Here is a 20,852-nt window from a genome sequence, read left to right on the forward strand (position 1 = left end):
TGACCCAACCGGCATTGGGTATTCTGGGATTTCTGCCAAGAACATAAATTAAAGCCCATGCTAATTTATATTTATTTTCATTGGTATTTCTGATTCATGGTTAATGGTTATGGTTCATTGCCTCTACATGTAACACAATGGCTCGGGGTTGAGGCTTTTAAAAATAAAAATGCTTGCTAGGTCTTAAATGGTAGGCTTTATATTCTTTGCAAAAACCTTACTATGAAAAAAAAAATCCTGAGTGAAGGAAATGTCAGAGTGCAATCAATGTCAGAATTAAGATGAAAATATTTTCTGGGAAACTAAGTACCAAATGTTACTAATATGTCCCTTTTTAGTGCTGTTACCTCTCAGTAAAACTGTATTATATTATAAAATATATATGTGTGTGTAACAAAAGCATAGTACTCATCAGGTCTTTTGGGTAATTTAATAATATATATATATATATATATATATATATATATATATATATATATATATATATATACACACATATATATATATACATATATATATATAGCCATGAATATGCTGTAAATTACTGTATATCCTTATAAACGGTGCTTAGTAATGTCATTGGTTATAATTGTAGCTTAGTGATGTCATTTCTCACATGACTCACTAAAACTTGTTTAAATAGTACCCCCTGTTGCAAAATATGAGGATATTAGAAGTCACCTTGAAGTTCCATGACCTCTATAAAACCACTCTGTCTTTGGCCTTGTGTTTTTATATGGTCATGCAACTGCTTGGTAACTTATAATATCTTTAAATTTTAAAATAGGGGATACTTTATTTACTATATATCCTGTAAATTATATTCTTATAAACATTGCTTGGTGATATCATCAGTGCTCAGTGTTGGCCTTTCTGTCACATAACCAGTGTCAGACTACTAGGGCCTCCAACCCTAGTAGCCAAGTCTGCCAGCCTACACCTGCAGTGCGCTTCCCCCAACCCCCTGCATGTCACATTGCGTTACATAAGGTGGCATTGCGCTGCATTTACTTGCAGCTGGGATGGGTTGGGGGATTGGCATTGAGTAAGCCTGGGTCGGCGGGAGCCCGCCAGACCAGTCTGACACTGCACATGAGTTATGGGAAATTCTGTATTATAATAAAAAATGTACTCCCTGTTGTAACATATTAGGATATTAAAAGTCACCTCAGAGTTCCATGACAACTTCCATAAATACCATATGGTCATGTTTAAAACAGAGGCGTGTATAATGGAGATGCCAACTCGGATCCTTTCGGGTCTTGGCTAAACCTTCTCCACCCAGCCATGCCCCTGTTCTGCCCAGCCTACACCCCCAACAGCACTCCATTTACCGTTGTGTGTAACGTATACTGAAGAATATAAAAGAGAATCAGAATCAGGTGTGGTCTAAAGCAAGCCAGAAACCCAGAGGGAACACACTAGGTGGCAAAAGCGGTCAGGTTTAGCCAGGACAGGGATTGCTTGTGCCATAGCTCATCCTAGGAATGAGAGGCAGAAAGAACAGCTATAAGCAGCCTGTGCCCCATCTAGGAGTGAGAAGGGGTTAGTAACCTGGTGGGTACTCTGCAAGTTAGGGCCAAAGTAGAAAGTTCAGGGTACTCATTCAAACCTAATGCCGGAGAAGGTGTTTGGAGGGACCCTGTAGAAAGCACCTGGCAAAGCTGGTACCATTGGGTAAAGTCTTGTAATGGGGGGGGGGTGTAAGAGTCCCCCTGAGTAAAGGTATTTGAGGCTAAAGGTGGAAAGGATGAATGAACAGAAGGAAGGGCAATGTGAGTAAATACTCAAGACTAACTGTAATTCATAAAGTGTACGGTTTAGATGACATTCAACAACTGTGGATATTAAACAGTGTGACATGCCTGAATGCTGATGCTTGTACAAAAAGACACTAAAAGTTTGTTGCAACTCCAGGCACAATTGAATTCTGTGATGACAATTGGCCATATGGGTCAACTTTTATTTATGTGGACAAGCTACATCTAAGGACTTACAGAATGCTTCTGAGGATGCGGGTGCCACTTCTAATGGCAAAAGTAAATTGAGATTTAGGTGCAAATTACTTGAAGAGGGTAATTAGGCTGCTACTGCAGGTAACCAGGTGGGGGGGGGCTAAATTTAGACTGTGAAATATAATTCTAAATGGAAAGGTGCATAAAACAGATTTCCATTCATAAACTCCACTGGAAAAAAATCTCCCTAGTGGGTACAATGTAAAAAAAAACAATAGAATGTTTACTTTGGGTTTGGATTTAAGCTTCTATAAGCTATAGAAAAAGTCTCAAAATTTATAGAAAAATAATTCCACTATGTGTTTAAACAAGAGACTGTTCGTTGGAAATGAACATGTGTCCCTTGGCTTAGTTCTTCTATGCAAATATAGCTGCAGGGCCTACTCTATCAGATAGTGGAAGGAAGACTCAGACAGTTGCTATTCCCAGTTCCACCGCTCATGTTTAGCTCTGCAGAGGTTTAGGTAAGATGTACAATTTCTGAGCAGCAGCACTTCAACGAAAAAATCAAAGCAGTGAGTCAGTCTGCTGTTACCTGTGTGACTATACAGTATATACGTTGGAGTCTTTCTTTTTTTTTTTTTTTTTACATATTATTAATGTGTATTTTTTATAATATTTGACATTTTATTTTACCATAACCCATAAATGTAATAGCTTTCATGCTCTTGTCATTTTCTATGAGGATTGGAGATATTGGAGTTAATATGGCTGATAAAATGCACTGGTGCAGTTACTGTCAGGGCCCGAAGGCTCTGTTGTAGTGTGGACCAAGGAGGAGACAATAACACCAAGATCGCGGTACAAAAGGATTTATCAGAAGAATAGTCGTAATCAGGCAAATGGTCAATACAGGCGGCAAGGATCAGAATCGATGAAACACGCAAGAAGTCGGTACACGGTTTGCAGAATATCAAGAAATCACACCCAGGAACTATACAAGATAGACCTATAATTGGGCAAGGACAGAAAGGGCACTTGGGATTAAATAGTCCAAAAGTTGGCGCCAAACTTGACGCATTGACGTCATGACGCCAGCGTCCACACGTTGGCGTCCTGACGCCGGCGCACATTCTGACGCCGGCGTCCATTCCGTCGCCAGCGACCAATCCTGGGGCGACACGTTTCTGACGCAGTCATATTACGACCAGGAAGAGCCGCATGGTGGAGCAGGAGGTCGCCATCTTGGATGTCCCGTGGGGTAAGTTCTTTACTTTCCATTACAGTTACCAACAGCAACCAATTTGCAACCAATTACTTATTGGCTTTTTTCAGCCTTTAGCTGCAAATGTGCTCTGGTTTTTCAGGGGTCTTTTACCTTGGCAACCAAACAACAGATTGATTATGAGGCTTCTTTTTTTCTGCATTTTCTATTCCTTTTTTTCTTTTCAGGCCCTTTACTATTAATTTTTCAATAACCCCTAGTAACCATAAAGCATTTTATATACATATTGATTTTCGAATTGTCATGGTATATATATATATATATATATATATATATATATATATATATATATATATATATATATATATAGATATATATAAATAGGTATTTTTATTATGGTGTACAGACATCTTTAGTATTCAGAACAATAAGACCTAACTTGATCCTAACTAGAATATAATTCATCCTTATTGGAGGCAAAACAATTATATTGGGTTTATTTAATATTTAAACTATTTTTAAATAGACATGGTATGGACATATAAAATACAGAAAGATCCCTTATCTGGAAAACCCAAGCATTCTGGATAACAGGTCACATACCTGTAAGTCTCCTGTCTGAACAATTAATAAATACAATACCTCAGCTTCTTCATACAGGAACATTATATAGAATATAATAATAATCAGTTGTAATCCCATAAAATCATTGCCATAATCCCAACCTCTTGCAAAATCACCCATTATAAAAATAAATATATAAACCACTTTCACAGCTCCCAGAAGGCAACCAACCACAAGTCGTGACTCGTAATAAGTAGCTAATTTACTATTAATGTGCAAAGTATGGAAATTATCTGTGTGAGTAAATATCAATAGATATTGCATTCTGCCACAAGGTGGCGCATGCAGGGCAAACTAACATCACTGCAAAGTGGCAGACTCCAGACATCATTGCATTCTTACTACTGCATTTCAACATGACATGTCATTAAGGCTACAACATGGAAATATCTGTATTATCTCACCTAAAATCCCAGTAGCTTTTAGGCCACCAAACTCTTGCATTGCCCTGATGGCTTTAGACAGTTCTTCCTGCGTCTGCAGTTGCCCCGTAACAGGATCGGGTGGGGGCAGGTATCCAAATTTAGTCAACCAATCCTGTTGAAGAAGGAATCATATTGTTATTATCCCTTATATAAAAATATAAAATTGAAAAGATGGTTAGAAAGAAAATAAAACTTTGTTGCTTTGATCTCCCGAAGCCCAACACGCTGAAGGTAGGTTTAATTTTACGCGTGTTGGGAGTGGACAGCGGCCCCTGTAGGGGTGTGTGGGGGAGCAGCGTGGGCCCCTGGGGTAGCAGCCCTGGTGGGCCCTGCACCCACCAGTCCAACCCTGCTCTTATTAAATTATTCTTATAAAAATCCAATAACACCACAATATACTACCTACTGTTTTTATTGTTCTTAATGTGTACCACCTCCATTTATCCTATGTGCAGCTGATATGTGGATGATCATTTATTTTGCCCCAAACTAAGAACTGGAATTATAAGGTCACACGCATTCATTGAGAACATGGAGAGACTGTTGCTTGTTAACAATAACATATAAGCTTGTTCTGTAGTTATACAAAAGAAAAGTCAGTAGAGATAAAAAGGAAGAAAGAAGCACAGTGAAATAAATCTTCATGCTTAAAAGATCTAAAACAGTCAACAGAAGGACGGGTTCAAATGAATAAATTGTACAGAAATACTGTATGTGATACGAAAGATATGAACTCAGAACCCCTCTGTAATACAAATTTAGATGGAATTTATTCGCTATTCAAAGAACCTCTGGGGACTGCAATACCTCCCATGTCAACTGAACAATAAGACAGGCTTTTGCAGTTGAGCCAGAGAAGCAGGGAATCTTCTACAAAGAATTTACTTGGTATAAATTAAAACCACTGAAAGAAAGGCAAACTGTAATGGGAATTGGGTTCAAAAGTGTAATTTATGAAAGGGATAGGTAGAGGAGAAAAAGATATACATACAACTGGGATTGGGATATCTATGCAGATGAATCCACTCATTTTCAAAGTGTTCTTTACTAGACTGTAGGAAAGGAAATTACTGCGCTGCTGAATCCAGGGCTGGGTTCTCACGCAATTTGTCTATGGATAAACTGTACAGTTCCAATGCATTTTCTGCCCTATGTGCAGTTGCAGAGCTGACAGGTGCAAGGGAGTCTAGTACTTAGTGCCAGCCATAAACACACTGTATGTACAATAAAAAGTGCGGAAAGTAATGTTTCCTCTCCATTTTGTAAGTTCAAAGAAGCATGTCTCTGGGTCAAAGTTACAAATACCATTGGAGCAATATGCAAGTGCAAAGACATGACACTGTGCACCTGTTTTGACCCTCTTCAATAAATGACCCAGTCTTAATTTTTTTCTTACTAATGATGTTTTACTTGTGAGATCCGTTTAACATCTTTTTAGAACTGCAAACAATCCACTTTGATCTCCAGAAGTGGACAAATACAGCAACCCATAAGGATGGTCACTTCCTATATCTGGTCTAAACTAAAAACTTTCTGCATTCAACAGTGATCCTTTTCCTCTTTGTCCATCTTATTTCTTTTTTTATTTTGCACATTCCCCCCTCTGCTAACCCTCAGCCAAAATTCTGGTTCATAACACCCACACTGTCGATACAACTGTTCTACTGTATATCATTCTGTCAGTTCCAGCTTCTCCTCCATCAATACTTCCTCTGATCATGATTCACTGGTAAATACAACTCAGTTCTGTCTGCTGCTATCAATACCCATGTCCCTGTGCAGCCACCACACAATCCCCGTCCCTGGATGAACTCTGAGACGCAGTTTCTGTGTTCCTGTACAAGAATGGCAAAGCGCATGTGAAGGAAATCCTGTACAAAAGCAGACTTCCTCCACTATAAATTTCTTATGGCCTGCCTTGCTACTGTCCTATTCCAAGCTAGACAAGAATACTATAGTACACTCATAAATAACAGTAAATTCAACCCACAACACTTGTTTTCCATATTCAACTCAACCATACCGGTAATGGACCTGTACCTAATCCTGGTACCTATTGGACAATGCCTTTACCTTGTGCATTTTTCCCCCTCCAATTTGTGTCTGTATGTTAGCCAGAATCAGAAATATAAAATTGTCAAGCAGCATGACTGAGTTGTTTGAACAAGCAGGAAAGGAAATGTTAGGCTGAAGGGGCTTAATTATATAACATTAAGGGCTGAACTCCACGAGGTGATCAGGTGCGCTGTGCATTGTGATGACGAAATGGATCCGACAAGTCAGAGGCGCTGAACATCGCAGGTACAAACTACATGCAACACCACTGTTGGATGAAAACGCAGAGTGCAGCGTTCACATCCGACAGTCGTGTCATGTTGGATAAATGTAGTTTGTACCTGCAATATTTCTTGCATCCGTTTCATTGCCACGCTTTGCATCACACCCGATCGCCTTGTTGAGTTCAGCCTTTATATTAATAAAATGAGAGGAATATGTGTTAAGAAAATATTATTTTGGTGCAGATTTATTAAATATCCATTGCAGTTTGGGTGCATGTTCATAGCTATAACAGATCCCTTTAGAGAAGTGAGTATAGAAAAAAAACTAATTAATTTGTAATGAGAAGCAAAAAGAAAAAAAAGCTATAAAATGAGAAGTACTTGAGCAGTCAATTAAGTAATTGATTGCTTAGCCTGTGATAGTATCATGTGTGCAGACAGGCAATCTATTTAAAGTGTGCAGGTACCAGAAGATGCTGTATGAGTACAAATTAAGAAGAATAGTGGCGAGACATACCATTATCAGCACAAAATACTTTACACCTTCATATTCGAAAGGATAAATATTTCTTATAATAAGGGTATATTTCTCTCTCTGGGTAACATTTTGTTATAGATCTAGATATTGTAAATGAGTTGAGTCTTGGAGGAGAAGTGACACTGAAATACTATTCCGTTGCATTCTCTGGCGGCGTGCCTTGCCATGCTGGATGCACCCCTACTGCTTTTCATTTATTTATTGTGCACAACAAAAACATTTGTGATGCTTCTTTCTTTGTTGCTGACTTTTAAGGAAAAGCCATCTGTGACAAGTTTTTCCATCTACTCTCAGGCTCAGGAGGAGATTTCATTCACTCTCACACGGTTAACTACTTAAAGCCAACAGGAGTGGCACACACTAGTGATGAGCAAATCTGTCCCCATTTCATTTCACCAAAAAATGTGTGAAACGAAGGAAAAATTCATGAAACTGAGAAAAATTTGTGAAACGCATTGAAGTCAATAGGCGTAAATTTTTTTTTTATGTGCAAATTTTTCGCTCCAAATGCATGCAAGTCAATGGCCGCAATGCGAGTCAATGTCAGTTTTTTTTCTTGTGCCAGCTTTTTTGTCTAGGTAACTGTATTGTCTCTGCAACTTTTTTGTCTCAGCAGCTTTTTTGTCCAAATGTATTAAAGAAAAAGGTCGTTTTTTCTTGTGGCGACTTTTTATTCACAATTTTTTTGTCATGCCGCAGTTTCGCAAAAAAAATTTGCAGATGGTGAATTGTGTAATTTCGCTGTGAATCTATGCCTGGTGACAAAATTGGCTCATCAGTAGTACACACACAAAGAAGTCAAATATGACACATACAGTATATTCCTCACTCCAATCTAACACCAGAATACAGTTCTCTGCTCCCATGGGCATAACTGTAATTTAAACACTGTAAATAACAAATATTTTTCTGGTTAATTCTGCACACTCACTACAACAGATATCTCAGCCAGTAGCCCATGGCAGCAGTGCTTTTGTGTTTCAGAAATACAAGCACAAAGTTTAAAGTGGAAATGCTGGAGGGCAGAAAACTGCCATTACAAATAGTCCTTGCTCAAGGGCAAATGCGACATGCAAGGCAATACAGATAGGCAACTCTGAACTGCAATTATCAATCAAGGCTGGGAGCAAGCAGTTTCATCAAGTGCAGTCTGTCTGAAGTTTCACATGAAAAGAAAACTGAACTGCATTGTCCACTGTGGGGTTGGTTTAATTAACAAATGACGAGTATAGAGCTCTGGTAACAGAACTCAAATTCATCACTCCACACAGCCTTATTCAGAGCAGATCAGAATCCCCTCGCAGGTGCGTGGGTGGTCGTCTGGGAACGGTCAGACTGATTTCTTTTATCCCACACACAGTGGGCGAGCATAAGGGAAAGTTTGGGCAGGGCAACAAAAAACCCAGCTTGCTGTGTGTTCCCTTTGTACAGTTTCTTGCAGGCAACAGCAGGCTACTTCCTTCCACCCACCTCATTTTTGTAGCATTTTCTGGGGCCAGCATATTTGTTTCCATCCCTCCAAATCAGCATAATAGCTGTCAATACCCTCTATTTTGTTGGGAGTTAGTTGGTTGTGGCTTACTCCACTGTCACCAACTAATTCCCTTGTTCTACTGTTTCTCTGATGATTTCCAAACACACATGAGCAGTAAGCAATTGCCCATGTGACATCACTTCCACCAGCAGGCAGTGACATCACTTCAAAATTTTTTGGACACCGAGCTACACAAGTCCCATCCCCCCCCGGCAGCGCCCAGTGTTGGGTTGACATCTCTGTAGCATAGAACTGATCAGCCCACAGGCCAAATAAATTAGGGGAAAATATAACCCCTTTTTCTACATAATCCCATGTCAATAAGGGGGGTACATTTTCCCTTTAAGCATCTGTATAAAATCACTATTTATAAATGTTTGAAAATTACACTCATAATGAACTGGGGGCTTAATTGGCCTTCAGAATATAAAGAAACTTCTACTGAATTTGCAATTAGCCAACAGATAATGGCAGTTTAAAAATTGTAGTTAAATAATCCTATAATTTTGTGACTGCAGAATAATTTTCTGATTAGCGGGGTTGTGCTCCTAACTGTTAAAGCTGTTAGTCAGGAAATGAGTTTAGGAAAAAAATGAATTTCAATAAAAAAGACAAAATCTGTTCTCTGCTTTAAACTACTTTATAATATCACCAAGGATAGCACTATCATGAATTTAACTTTCTAAGGCCAACAAAATACAAAGAAGGTAATTTGTAAAGAGTTTTATCCAAAAACTGGTACAGTTGAAGCAGCATTTATGTGTGTGGGATTGTGTGGCACATGGCAATTGTATATACATGGCTTTAAAGATAAGTAGCAGTCCCAGAGAAGAGACAAGAAAGACATAGGAATGGGAAGCATGAGGCAAGTACAAATACATTAACAGTAAATTTGTAATACCAGCCATGGCCTTGGCAGGTGTTTTACTGGCTAGGCCAAGTGGCAACCCAATGTGGAGCAGAGCCTGTACCCCTCAATAGTTTGCACTGTAGGGTGCCAGCCAATGAGCAAGTAGGTGGACCAGACAAGGAACCACAGTTTATGTTTCCCTGTGTGTGGGTGTCATTTTAAAAGATAACAGTATTTTTAAGCCAAGATTACAATCCGGCACCATATATTATTCAATGTTGCATATACAATAAATGTGATTTTAAATTATGCATATGTCGCCTTTAAGCTAAAGGCAGTCGGAAATAACTGAACCTTTCCCTTTATTATGCTAAATGATTGTATTATTCACATGCAGATTCTGCTTGCTATTACATGATAATTTATTACACAAAGAATTAAGCTGCCAGACCCAAGCAAAGCTGCTCTTTTCCAAATGAATACAATTGCAGCCTTATGTCCAATCCATCCTCACCATTACACTAAGCAGGTGGGCCACTGGGACTATTTCTATTGTACTAGTGAAATAAAAGGGCCGATCATACAAATCATAAAGCTGGCTCGCTATCCTCCCTGGAGCCAAAGGTAATATTCATTTTCAGCAGTTCTCGGTTATTTAAGAGTAAATGTTTTCCAAAGAGAGAGAAAATGGCATACATTTGTTTCAATATCAGCAGCAACAGCAGCTCCACTCATTATTTTCATAAGAACAAATGATTTGGAGAATAAAGTCATTAGGGGGTTTAGTACATCTGTTCTTTACCTAGGAAACCGAGATTCCTACATCCTTCTCATTCAGCCATGACTGTAACCTAAAACCCCATCATCATCATCATCACCACGGCTGATTTATATTGCGCTAGCAATTCCCGCAGTGCTTTACAATACTATAATTACATAGAGGGGAGTTACGTGAAATTAATAAAGAAGGGTTACAGAACAGTAGGATCCACAGATCCTTTATGATGTATTACCGCAAGAGCTGGACATTTCTATTTCAAAGAGGCTTTTTTTTATTACAAAAATATTGAAACTTTATAAATTAAAATAATAATAATTTATTTTTTTGCTCAAGAAAGTTTTATTGGAAGAAGTATTACACAGGGAAATTTACAAAAAAATCATTTATACTTCCCTGCTTGTGAAGGGTAGACTCTGGAGGGGGGTCCAGGGGATGGGGGGACCCCCCTTAAATGTGGAGTCTGCTATATGGTAAGCCTCCTTCTTAGAGGTGTTTTCTTCAGGTTGGGATGGAGGTGGGAATTTAAGATGAACCATATCTGGTGAAGATGTATTCAATCCATGATTCAAGGCCCCCTCAGCCAACTCCATGGCCCTCAACACCAAATGCAATACCTCTCCATCTGCCTCTTCCCCCCACCAGCATGTACCTGTACCTGGGGCCCACCAGGTTTTTTCTTGGTGTCCCCCTGGCCCAGTCAGGGCCTACCATTGTGCTTTGCAATTTTCTCTAACCGTTTCAACATTTGCAAAGGATTTTTATAAGCTTCCTTCAAAAGACATTAAATATTATAGCTGTTGTTAGCATACTGATAATTAACATCAAAAATTGACAACTGCACGAACACTTGTCCCAGAAGTTTCTTTAAAGAACAATGTGATATCTCATTCACTTGGCTAGAGAGCTGTGCTAAGCGCTTCACATTTACTGCTAATATTCCCTCTTAGCGAGCAATAAACATTATTGTTCCCATTAACATCTTCATCATAGCTTAGTTTTACATAGCCTTCCACCTGTACCTATTAGTGAGAGACAATTTTCCAGTCTTCAAGGCCTTTATACATGTCCTTGGTAAACAACATCCCTCCTACGCTGAGAGAGAGACAGATAACAACATTGGGTATAAACAAGAGACTTAAAAGACCCTTATCAAAATGTGGTTACTGTGCATGAAAACAATGCAGAATGCTCAGTTACTATATTCTTGTTTTGCTATATACACATAGCGTATTCCTCCTGGCAACAAAGGACTTGTATCTGCTTCCTTACTGTAAACAATTCGTGCATGTTGTATGCTGTATGCTATCTAACTGGTGGCCTGCACCCCCCCCTTGTGTAGCCCCCCACATAAATGTCTCCCTGCTGTCACTGCTTACGGTATCAGTACTTAGATTAACGGGCCCCTGCATTGTTTACACCTCAAATTCAGACTATAAAGGCCTGCATTGTTCACACCTTTAATCCTCTTTATTGTTCACACCCCTAAAGCCATTTACTGTTCCCACTCAACACAAAATGTTGCTCACCAACCCCATGGATGTTGCTCTCCGTGGCCTCAAAGCAGGTGCTTAATTTTTTTAATTTCAGATTTGGAGGCAAGTTTGTGTGACATACTCCCATGTGTGTGCCATACTCTGCCTGCCCTATACTCCCTGTGTGTGCCATACTCTATTTGTCCTATTAACCGTGTGTGTACCATACTCTGCCTGTCCTATTCTCTGTGTGTGCCATACTCTGCCTGCCCTATGCTCCTTGTGTGTGCCATGCTGTACCTGCCATATTCTCCAGGTGTGTGCCATACTCTGCCTGTCCTGTGCTCCCTGTGTGTGTTGGGTTGGTTCTTAGTGTAAGTTGCACTTACCTCTTCTAACTGCCAACCCATAGTTTGGGTCACTGCGTCACTGGCTGCCAGCTGAGGATTTGCACTCAGTGGTGATGAGTATGGGGGGGTGACAACCTCCACACTGTTCACTCCCACTCCTGGCTTGGGGGCCCTTGTCATTTGGCCAGGCACTCATCATAGTGTAGGATCAGAAATACATTTTCTGCTATCTCCTCTCTGAGGGATACAGCAACATTGTTTATTTCTGAAGCTTTTGTTTGGGCAGAGGAGGGCCCTAAAAGAAGTTGCTGGATTTTGGGGGAACTTCAATCCCAGATTCGTTTTTTACATTTGGACTCATCATAGTGTAGTTGTGGTTAGCACTTTTGCCTTGCAGTGCTAGGCTCTGAGGTCTTTCTGGGTATTCTAGTTTTCCCATACTGGAGAGCGAATTCTGTGATTTAGCCTTAGTGCCTCAGTAATTAGAGAGATGGTACCCCAAGTACCCAATTAGAAATAGAGAATTACTGTCACACAAGGTTATTCCAATGGGGACTGGCCTCCAAAATGTTATTATTCACACTCCAAAAACATGCAGGCAGGTTAACTGGATCCAAATAAAACAGACAAAATTGTGTGTGGTTGTTATAGGAACCTTAGACTGAAGCTCCAATGGGGCAGGGACTAAAGTGAATACTGTATAATCTCAGTAAAGTGATACATGTTAGTGCAATATAAATAAAAAATAATAACCAGTGTAAAATCTCCTCCTGGGACTCCTGACTGCTGGAGTACATTTTCAACAGATGACAAAGTAGTTTCTTTTTTTTTTTATAATTTCATACGGTCAAAGCACTATAATGCATTAAATATCCTGCCATTTTTACTAAATATTTGTTTTCGTAGCCATCACACATGCATCTCTAACTTGATCATTAACATAATAACTATATTTCAGTCTGATTTCCATTTTTCCATCGTTAATATACATTTATTGTGTCTATGTGAATGCAGTAAATGGACATCTGGGGGGCAGGTGTTAAGCAATGTACTCACTTCTGTAAACGCTTGATGACTATCTCCCTTGAGCCACATTGCCCTCCTCCCAGCATCTAAGTATCACCAGTTACAGGCTACTCTGCCAACGGATCGAAAGCAAAATGCTGTAGGAAGGATGCCTATGTCCGTACTATAGTAAGTCCTTAAAAATAACTGTATGAGACACCCAAGGCAATGAAAATTATTACAGAGAATTTTCCAGCAGAAATATCTGACAGATTCATCTCCCAGAAGTATTGTGCTATGTGGGGAACACATCCAGCAATGAACAGCATCTGTGCTAGAAGCATGTAACAGATATATTGATTCAAAATGGAGCTAGAAAAGCAGCAATTACCTTTGAGCCCAATATATTTCACCCTTTCAGTACTGGAATCCGTTGTCGGACATTATTCAATGCTCACTACAGGATTGAGAGTGGCATAAGTGTTAAATGCTACCATGAGCTGCTGTAATCCTATCCTAAGCTGTCATTTCCCTTCAAGAGGCTTCTTTATTGAGCCAGATGGTTAAACGTTCTTGGCAGTGTATTCTCTGACTAGGGAGCCATCACCTGTTACCAGCAGTTGCTCTCCTAGGATGGACCACTCACTGAAGCTACATTAATTACTTGGTGAGAGATTGCTCCCCCAGGAGCTGGTATTCTTTAATTCGGTGTGTGATGCTGCAGACAAATATTACAGAAGTGAACTAATGAGCGCATCATATGGGAAGTTTAACCATAATGGAACAAGAAAATGATAGTGGGAAACGAACATAAAAATGTTTCTAAACGCAAACAACATTATAACCATTTTTCCTTGGTAACCAAGGGCCACAAACAGATCAGGCCATAGGAAATATTCACTGGGGTATATCTATCCATTAAACTAACGGTCATGAGACCTTCTGGGAATTATTTCAGGCTTTGTCCACATGTTTCAAAGTCATGAAGCTCAAAATTGTATCTGAAGAGTCAAGCTGCCCAAGTAGCTACCAGCACTAAAATGGCTAAACCAATGCACTGATGCTATTGGAAACTGTGTCTGAGCCAAGCCTGTGCAATATTTTATTTAATGATTAGCAAAGTGAAAAAGATCATAAATAGAATACAACAGGAGGATTTTGTAGATTTTCTGCTCATACAGTCCTATATGTACAGTACACATAGGACCATTTACATATGAATATGATTTCCTGCATTGGTTGTGTCCCTACAACCCATAAAGAACTGGGAGCAGAATGTCAACCACAGAGAGTGGGGAGCCCCAAGCATTTATATTGGAAACCATCCAGCAGCACTGTGACCCGACAACCCATATAGAATTTGGTCTGTACCTCAAAGGTTAATAATCCCTGGTTTAGAAAGCGGTACAGACAGGGACAGGAGAGGGTTGCAAGAGAAAAGCTACCTACGTTTGTAAAAGTACACAATAGTAATTGAGCAGAACTGCCCACCTGTTTTCTTAAATACATACATTTCTTTGTATTTCTCCCTTTTATAATGACGTGCTAACAAAGCAAGGTTTTTTCCCTTTCATGAACATCAAATGCAATTACTAACATTTAAGGTTATACCAAAGTATAGTTAAACCGTAGTAGGCAGACACTCATTAAGCACATCCAAACCAAGATCATAAAAACAGAATATTGGTCTATAGGCTGTATTCTACAATAAACAATATTCTGTTTTTATGAACCTGGTTTGGAGTTACTTATTCAGTTATTGACTACTATTAGGGACTCCACGGACAATTCCGGCCCGATCCGACGCGCTGCGCAAAACGCAGGTGTCACGTCGGATGCAACGGAAATAAGGTAAGTAATGCTATTGTCGGAACGTGTCGCATTGTTGATGCAATCCGACAGTCGTGTCGCGTCGCATCAAAGCTGCCACATGATCCGACAATAGAATTACTTACATTATTTCCATTGCATCCGACGTGACGCCTGCGTTTTTGCGCATCACGTCGGATCGCACCGGAATCGTCCGTGGAGTCCTGCCCTTAGGCAGGCACTGAATCACACTTAGCAAAGGCTCCGGGTGCTGCCTGTGGACCCTCCAATCATTAGGGAAAGTTGCTTTGATTTTTTGCTAACTGCACATATTTAGTTTATTGTCTTAGGGGGTTATTTACTAAAATCTGAATTTATCTCATAATATTGAATAAAAAAGCTTGCCCAAACTCCCATGCCTGATTTTAGCTAATTTATTTATGAAATAACTCGATATAATCTGATTTTGAAAAAACTCGTACGAATCATACAAATTTTTGCCTGAAAACCCCAAAAAAGTTTTCAAGCTAAACACAGCGCAGGCCACAATAACGTCAAATTGAGATATGTGCCTCTCCCAGTGACTTATACAGGACCGCGACGGGTCTGAGGTGGCGGATTTTCGGATTCAAGCTTTTTGCAGCAATGGTGTAGCACTGGTGTATAATACATCTTGAAAAGATTGAGTTTCTATCTATGTCTATCAATTTGAGTTTTCTAGTAAAAAAAAATTAAATTTTTTGAGATTTCACAACTCAAACTTTAATACGTAAATGTATAGTTAAAAGCTTATCTGCATTTGTTAACAGGAAAGGGGCATTCAACACTAGCTATAGGCATACTATATGTAAAATGAGAGTTTATTTAGATTTACAAATTGCACATTTCAGGGGACATGAAAACATGTTTAAGGAAAAATGACATTAGTCCTTAATCATGAAGGATACGTCTTCATAGTTAGCCATTCTGAACTGAGACTGAGGTGCAGTGGGTTCATTCCTTACAATGTTATAGCACTCTTTGTTAATAGACTCTGCAAGTCATTCTTATTTATGTTCTCATAAGATGACCACAACGCAGGCAGTTTGTGAGCTATAAAACAGGTAATTGATGTATCAGAGGGTGCAGTACTCAAGCTAGCATTCATCGGAGCAAGAAGTGGAAATAGGAAGCCTTGAAGCTTTTAACCTTGCATGCCCAGCTCGGTCAGCAGGAGTTACAATAATGGACTTTCTGTATGATTTTTCTCAGCCGATAGCTCCGATCAGTGCTGTGTTGAGTACAAAGGGAATGCAAAGCAGCCTTAAGGCTGTAGGTATTTGAGTGACAGCTCTGCTCTTCCAAACTTAACTAGCAGGGAGCACAGGTGGGTGAGCTCTGTAGGGGTGGCTATTACAGGACCTCAGATGAAAGGTAATTCAGTGTGCTTGCTGTGGGTATTGATGGTGAAGGAAGAGGGCAAAAAGAGACAGTTATAAAACTATCAGCAGGTTTTATCCAACTTTCAAATTCACACAAATTCACCAACTGCACACAGCTGTAAACAATGTCATTTGCTGCCAAAACACAGACAAAAATGAAATGATTAGTGGGAATCCATTTCCAGGTAAATAGTAATTTCCCTTTCCAAGAACTGGTTTGCTACATTCAGGAGATCTGGGGCCAACACACGCACAAGTACTTCACTGCGGTGTGACACTAGGAGATGTATAAAATGCTGCAGGCATTCACTTTGGCACACTCAATGAATTAATGTTACCTGCATGCCTCTATTTATTTGCTGACAAATCTTCCATCTAAAGCAAATTTGGAGAATAAGGGGCCCAGGCAATGGAGTTAGAGTACAACCCCCCACAGCAGAAAAAACAACGTCAATCAAAACCCTTCCTCTCAGTCCAATTTTATTAAGCCTGAGTTTATAAAAAAGCTACATCCAATTGTCTTCTACATAATACTGAAATATTAAGGGGTGTTTACAGCACCAACATGGGTGTAAAATAGAGCTGTGACCTATGGCTGTGATCACCACCCTGCTGTTGACTGTGCAACCGGTGCATATTGTGCTCAGCTCTAAATGTTTGAAAGAATTATCAGCCACTTTTGAAGTGGTGGGAGTTTTTCCGTAGAGTGGGGAAGATGTGCAGCAGTGATGCCCAACAACAAGGGGATTCTACACTATCCTTCAATGCTTAATTGCAGCCACCATGTTGACCGGGATATATTTACAGGCTGCTCAGATATGTCAATATTCCTGCACATGCATCTATATATGAGTATAAGTACGTTGGCTGTTGCTGGTGTAAACTAATAAAATATTTTATTCCCCTTGGATTGTATAGCACAAAATAATCTGGTAAAAATGAGCCTTGCGTTCATGACAGTGCCTGGCTAATTTCCTGAAAATAAATCTCACATTATTCTCCTTGTCTAAGTCTACTCTCTCTCTGTGCCCCCATGTGTCTGTTTTTAGATCACAACCTTTTTTATCTGCCCACTTTCCTGTCCCCTCTTTCTCATTCCCACATGACTGGGTCTCTTTGTGCCCTGAGCAAGAAATGGCAGAATTAAAAAGGAAAAAAAAAGCGAGGCCAAAGAAAAGGCAGAGGTTCTGAAGAGGTTTGAAAAATATATGGGGGAAGTGAGGCTTTGAATTCAATGAACCATGGATAATAAAAGTGTCAGGAAGGGAATGATCAGAGAACTAGGGATTGTGCTTTTTCTCCTCCCAGTTATGCTTGGAATGTGTTGGGAAGTTGCTTTAATAAGACAACTTTCTCTGGTGGTGTAGCCAGAGGATACTTGCTAATTAGATGACTTGTCTCTCCTGTATTTCTTTTTTGTTTAGTACTGATTTATGTTGCAGTATTGTCCTCTCAACTAAACTAGCCACATAGGATCAGTCACCTTCCAACGCTTTTGTAGTTCAGTTGTTAGTTCATCAGAAATAAAGACTTTTTTCTATGCTTTATTTGTGACCATTTTTCTAATACTGAAGTTTAAAGTTTCATTTTTTACCCTTATATGTCTTTTTGAAGCAGCTTTGGGAAGGGAGGGTGACTCTGTAAACCAGGCCCGGATTTGTGGAAAGGCCACCAAGGCCCAGGCCTAAGGTGGCAGGATTTTAGGGGGCAGCATGCTGCCCAGCCACAGCCACATTGGTTCAGAAACACTGAGGATGCGCAGGAGATAAAATAGTTTTTAACATTTTCCATGCGCCATTCCCCATTGCTGTGGTCCCGATGATGATGAAAATTTGCGCAAATAAAAGGGAGGAGATGGGGGTGACGAATGTCATTGGGCCTAAGGGTACCCGCTATGTAAATGCAGCCCTGCTGTAAACTTTTCTAAATTAATACATTTAGTTGATACATTTCTTATCTTTGTCCCTGCTGAGCGGAAACCCTGAGTTTCATTAAAGGCAGCTGTTAGAATTGATACAATAGTTGTTAATATTCCACAGATGCTGCTGAGAAATATATGCTACTATATAACATTTGAGGCCATGTGGGCATTTGGGCAACAACAAAAATTATGGAATTATGAATGTTTATAAAAGGTCCCTGAGTTCATATATAATATAGTAATGTCTAAAGTGTTCTTTACCACTGTGGGTAAAGCAGCCACATCTCACTCATGCATGTACAGTATATCATAATTTTTGCCAAACAAGATCCCAGATGAAAGTGTCAGTGAAGATGAGCTTCAACAAAATAGCAAATAATCTTCATTCAAACACAATTTAGACGAATTCTACTTCTATGTCATACAGATCTCTAGCTTCCACTGCCAATATTAGCTATGTGTTCCAAATCTCCTATTGGTAGACAAGAATTTGTGGTGAGGTTTTAAGATGAAGAACAAAGGCTTGTTAGACAGCTAGATCAGTAGCCAAGATGAAAGCAGTCAATATCCTACAGCGCGAGGATGATCTAACAGCCGCCTCTCACTCCGCCTAACCTTCTGATTTTCATCTCTGGCACTGCTGTCAGATCTGCATAATCCACATCAGTCAGAAAACACAAGTATTATCTGGATTTAAATGTCTACACATATGGCATTCTGCTATACACAGACGCTGGGGGATAATTTAATGGTTAGCATTAATGATACCCCTTGATTTTTATTTTTTATTTTTAATTGTTTTATTTCTTTGATTGCTTGAAATGGGAAACATTTTGCCAAGCTCAAGAATGGCAACAAGAGATAGAGGGCATTAAGAATCATGGGAAATAGGTACTTAGGCCTGCCTGGAGTTAGATAACTAGATAGATAGGATACAAAGCAGAACAACCCCATTATAGCCACTTGCAGTGCTCATTGACTGTCATGGGAAGCAATATTTGCAACAGTATATTATATATAGTATTTTGCCAATATCACTTCAGTCAATAAATATAATGAAAGGAAAATGTCCAATGCCTAAATCATATATTTTGGAAGAAAATGAGTCCTGATGTACATAACCCCAAAACAGAGCAAAAAGTGGTAAGTTGTGCTCACAACTAAATAATATGAAACCATCAAAGATCAAAATTCATACTGACAATGACAAAAGCTCCTCTGCACTCATAATCATTAATCATGGACATTTGATTGTATTATGAAGTAATATAATTCTTATTGGACCAGATGAAAGTAAGTGTAAGACTAGGGGTCCGATTTACTTAGCTCGAGTGAAGGAATAGAGGAAAAATAGTTTGAATTTCAAATGTTTTTTTTGGCTACTTCGACCATCGAATGAGCTACTTCGACCTTCGACTACGACCTTTGAATCGAACGATTCAAACTAAAAATCTTTCGACTATTCGTCTATTCCATAGTCGAAGTACTGTCTCTTTAAAAAATTCTTCGACCCCCTAGTTCGCCACCTAAAACCTACCGAGGCCAATGTTAGCCTATGGGGAAGGTCCCCATAGGCTTCCTAACAATTTTCTGATCAAAGGAATATCCATCGATGGATTAAAATCCTTTGAATCGTTGGAAGGATTTAATCGTTCGATCGAATGATTATTCCTTCGATCGTAGGAATAGCGGTAAATCCTTTGACTTCGATATTCGAAGTAGAAGGATTTTACTTTGACGGTCGAATATCGAGGGTTAATTAACCCCCGATATTCGACCCTAGGTAAATGTGCCCCTAAGGCTACACGGGACCAAAATCAGATCTACCGCGGGCAGTAGCCTCCTCTCTTCCAGATTCTGCAAAAGAGAGCATCACATTGACACTGGAGAAATCCACACCCCTTTCAAGCATATATAATCTCTCCATTTCATTGCCTTTCCATTTTTTATAATTGGTAAAATTGCAACTGGCAATTTTATTGTTGGACTGAGATATACAAGACCAGGCTCCAGAGGGGGTCAAGGGGGGGTCCACAGTGGACAGAGAGAAGCCCGCTGACAATATCATAGGGCTGTGCCTAAGATAAAGTTGCCCACTCCAACTCATATGTAAGAGGTAGAAGAAGAGGTAAGCATTCTGTTGTTGCTGTGCTTAGAGAAGAGACATGTCAACTAACTTCTTTCCTCTTCTCTAAGCTGAGCTACATCAAAAGACTTTACCCTTCTAAAATGTTCTCCCAATCGTCAGTCCAGTTAGCACAACTGACCAGGAGATGACATTGTTGCTTTAGTTCCATAATATTTGCAGTTTAAAAAAAAAAAACAAAAAAAAACTAACATCTTGAAAACTAGAAAAGAAAATAATGTAAATTGCAAAAGTGCTCCGAAGAGCAAAAATTTAAGTTGCACAAAAATATGATTTCTTGTGCTTATTCATGTACAGCTCTTTTTAATGTATGCTTTTAAACTCTATTAAATTATTTCCTAACTGTCGCTTAAGGTTTTTCCAACAAAAGTGTTCAACAATTCTGATATGGTGAAAAAAAAACCCTATTATAACCTGTGGTCAGAATTTTATAGGGCTAATTTACTCCACAAGAGTGAACTCCTTTGTGCTCATTCAGTCAACACCTCTGTCAGGAGAATGGCTAGGGGACAGGTAG

The 20,852-nt window shown here is 39.4% G+C and overlaps 1 protein-coding gene across 2 annotated transcripts in view; it reads right to left on the reverse strand.

The window, feature by feature from the left end:
* The window catches only part of mmp17.L (matrix metallopeptidase 17 L homeolog), a 63,299-nt gene that overhangs the window by 16,951 nt on the left and 25,496 nt on the right, over nucleotides 1–20,852 (reverse strand). For both annotated transcript variants that reach the window (XM_018262410.2, XM_041567207.1), the window contains exon 2: nucleotides 4,209–4,341. In XM_018262410.2, coding sequence (XP_018117899.1) covers nucleotides 4,209–4,341 — 133 coding nt within the window. The remainder of the gene's footprint in view (nucleotides 1–4,208; nucleotides 4,342–20,852) is intronic.

The sequence above is a fragment of the Xenopus laevis genome, chromosome 1L, assembly GCF_017654675.1.
Source record: "Xenopus laevis strain J_2021 chromosome 1L, Xenopus_laevis_v10.1, whole genome shotgun sequence".
NCBI classification, from domain to species: Eukaryota; Metazoa; Chordata; class Amphibia; order Anura; family Pipidae; genus Xenopus; species Xenopus laevis.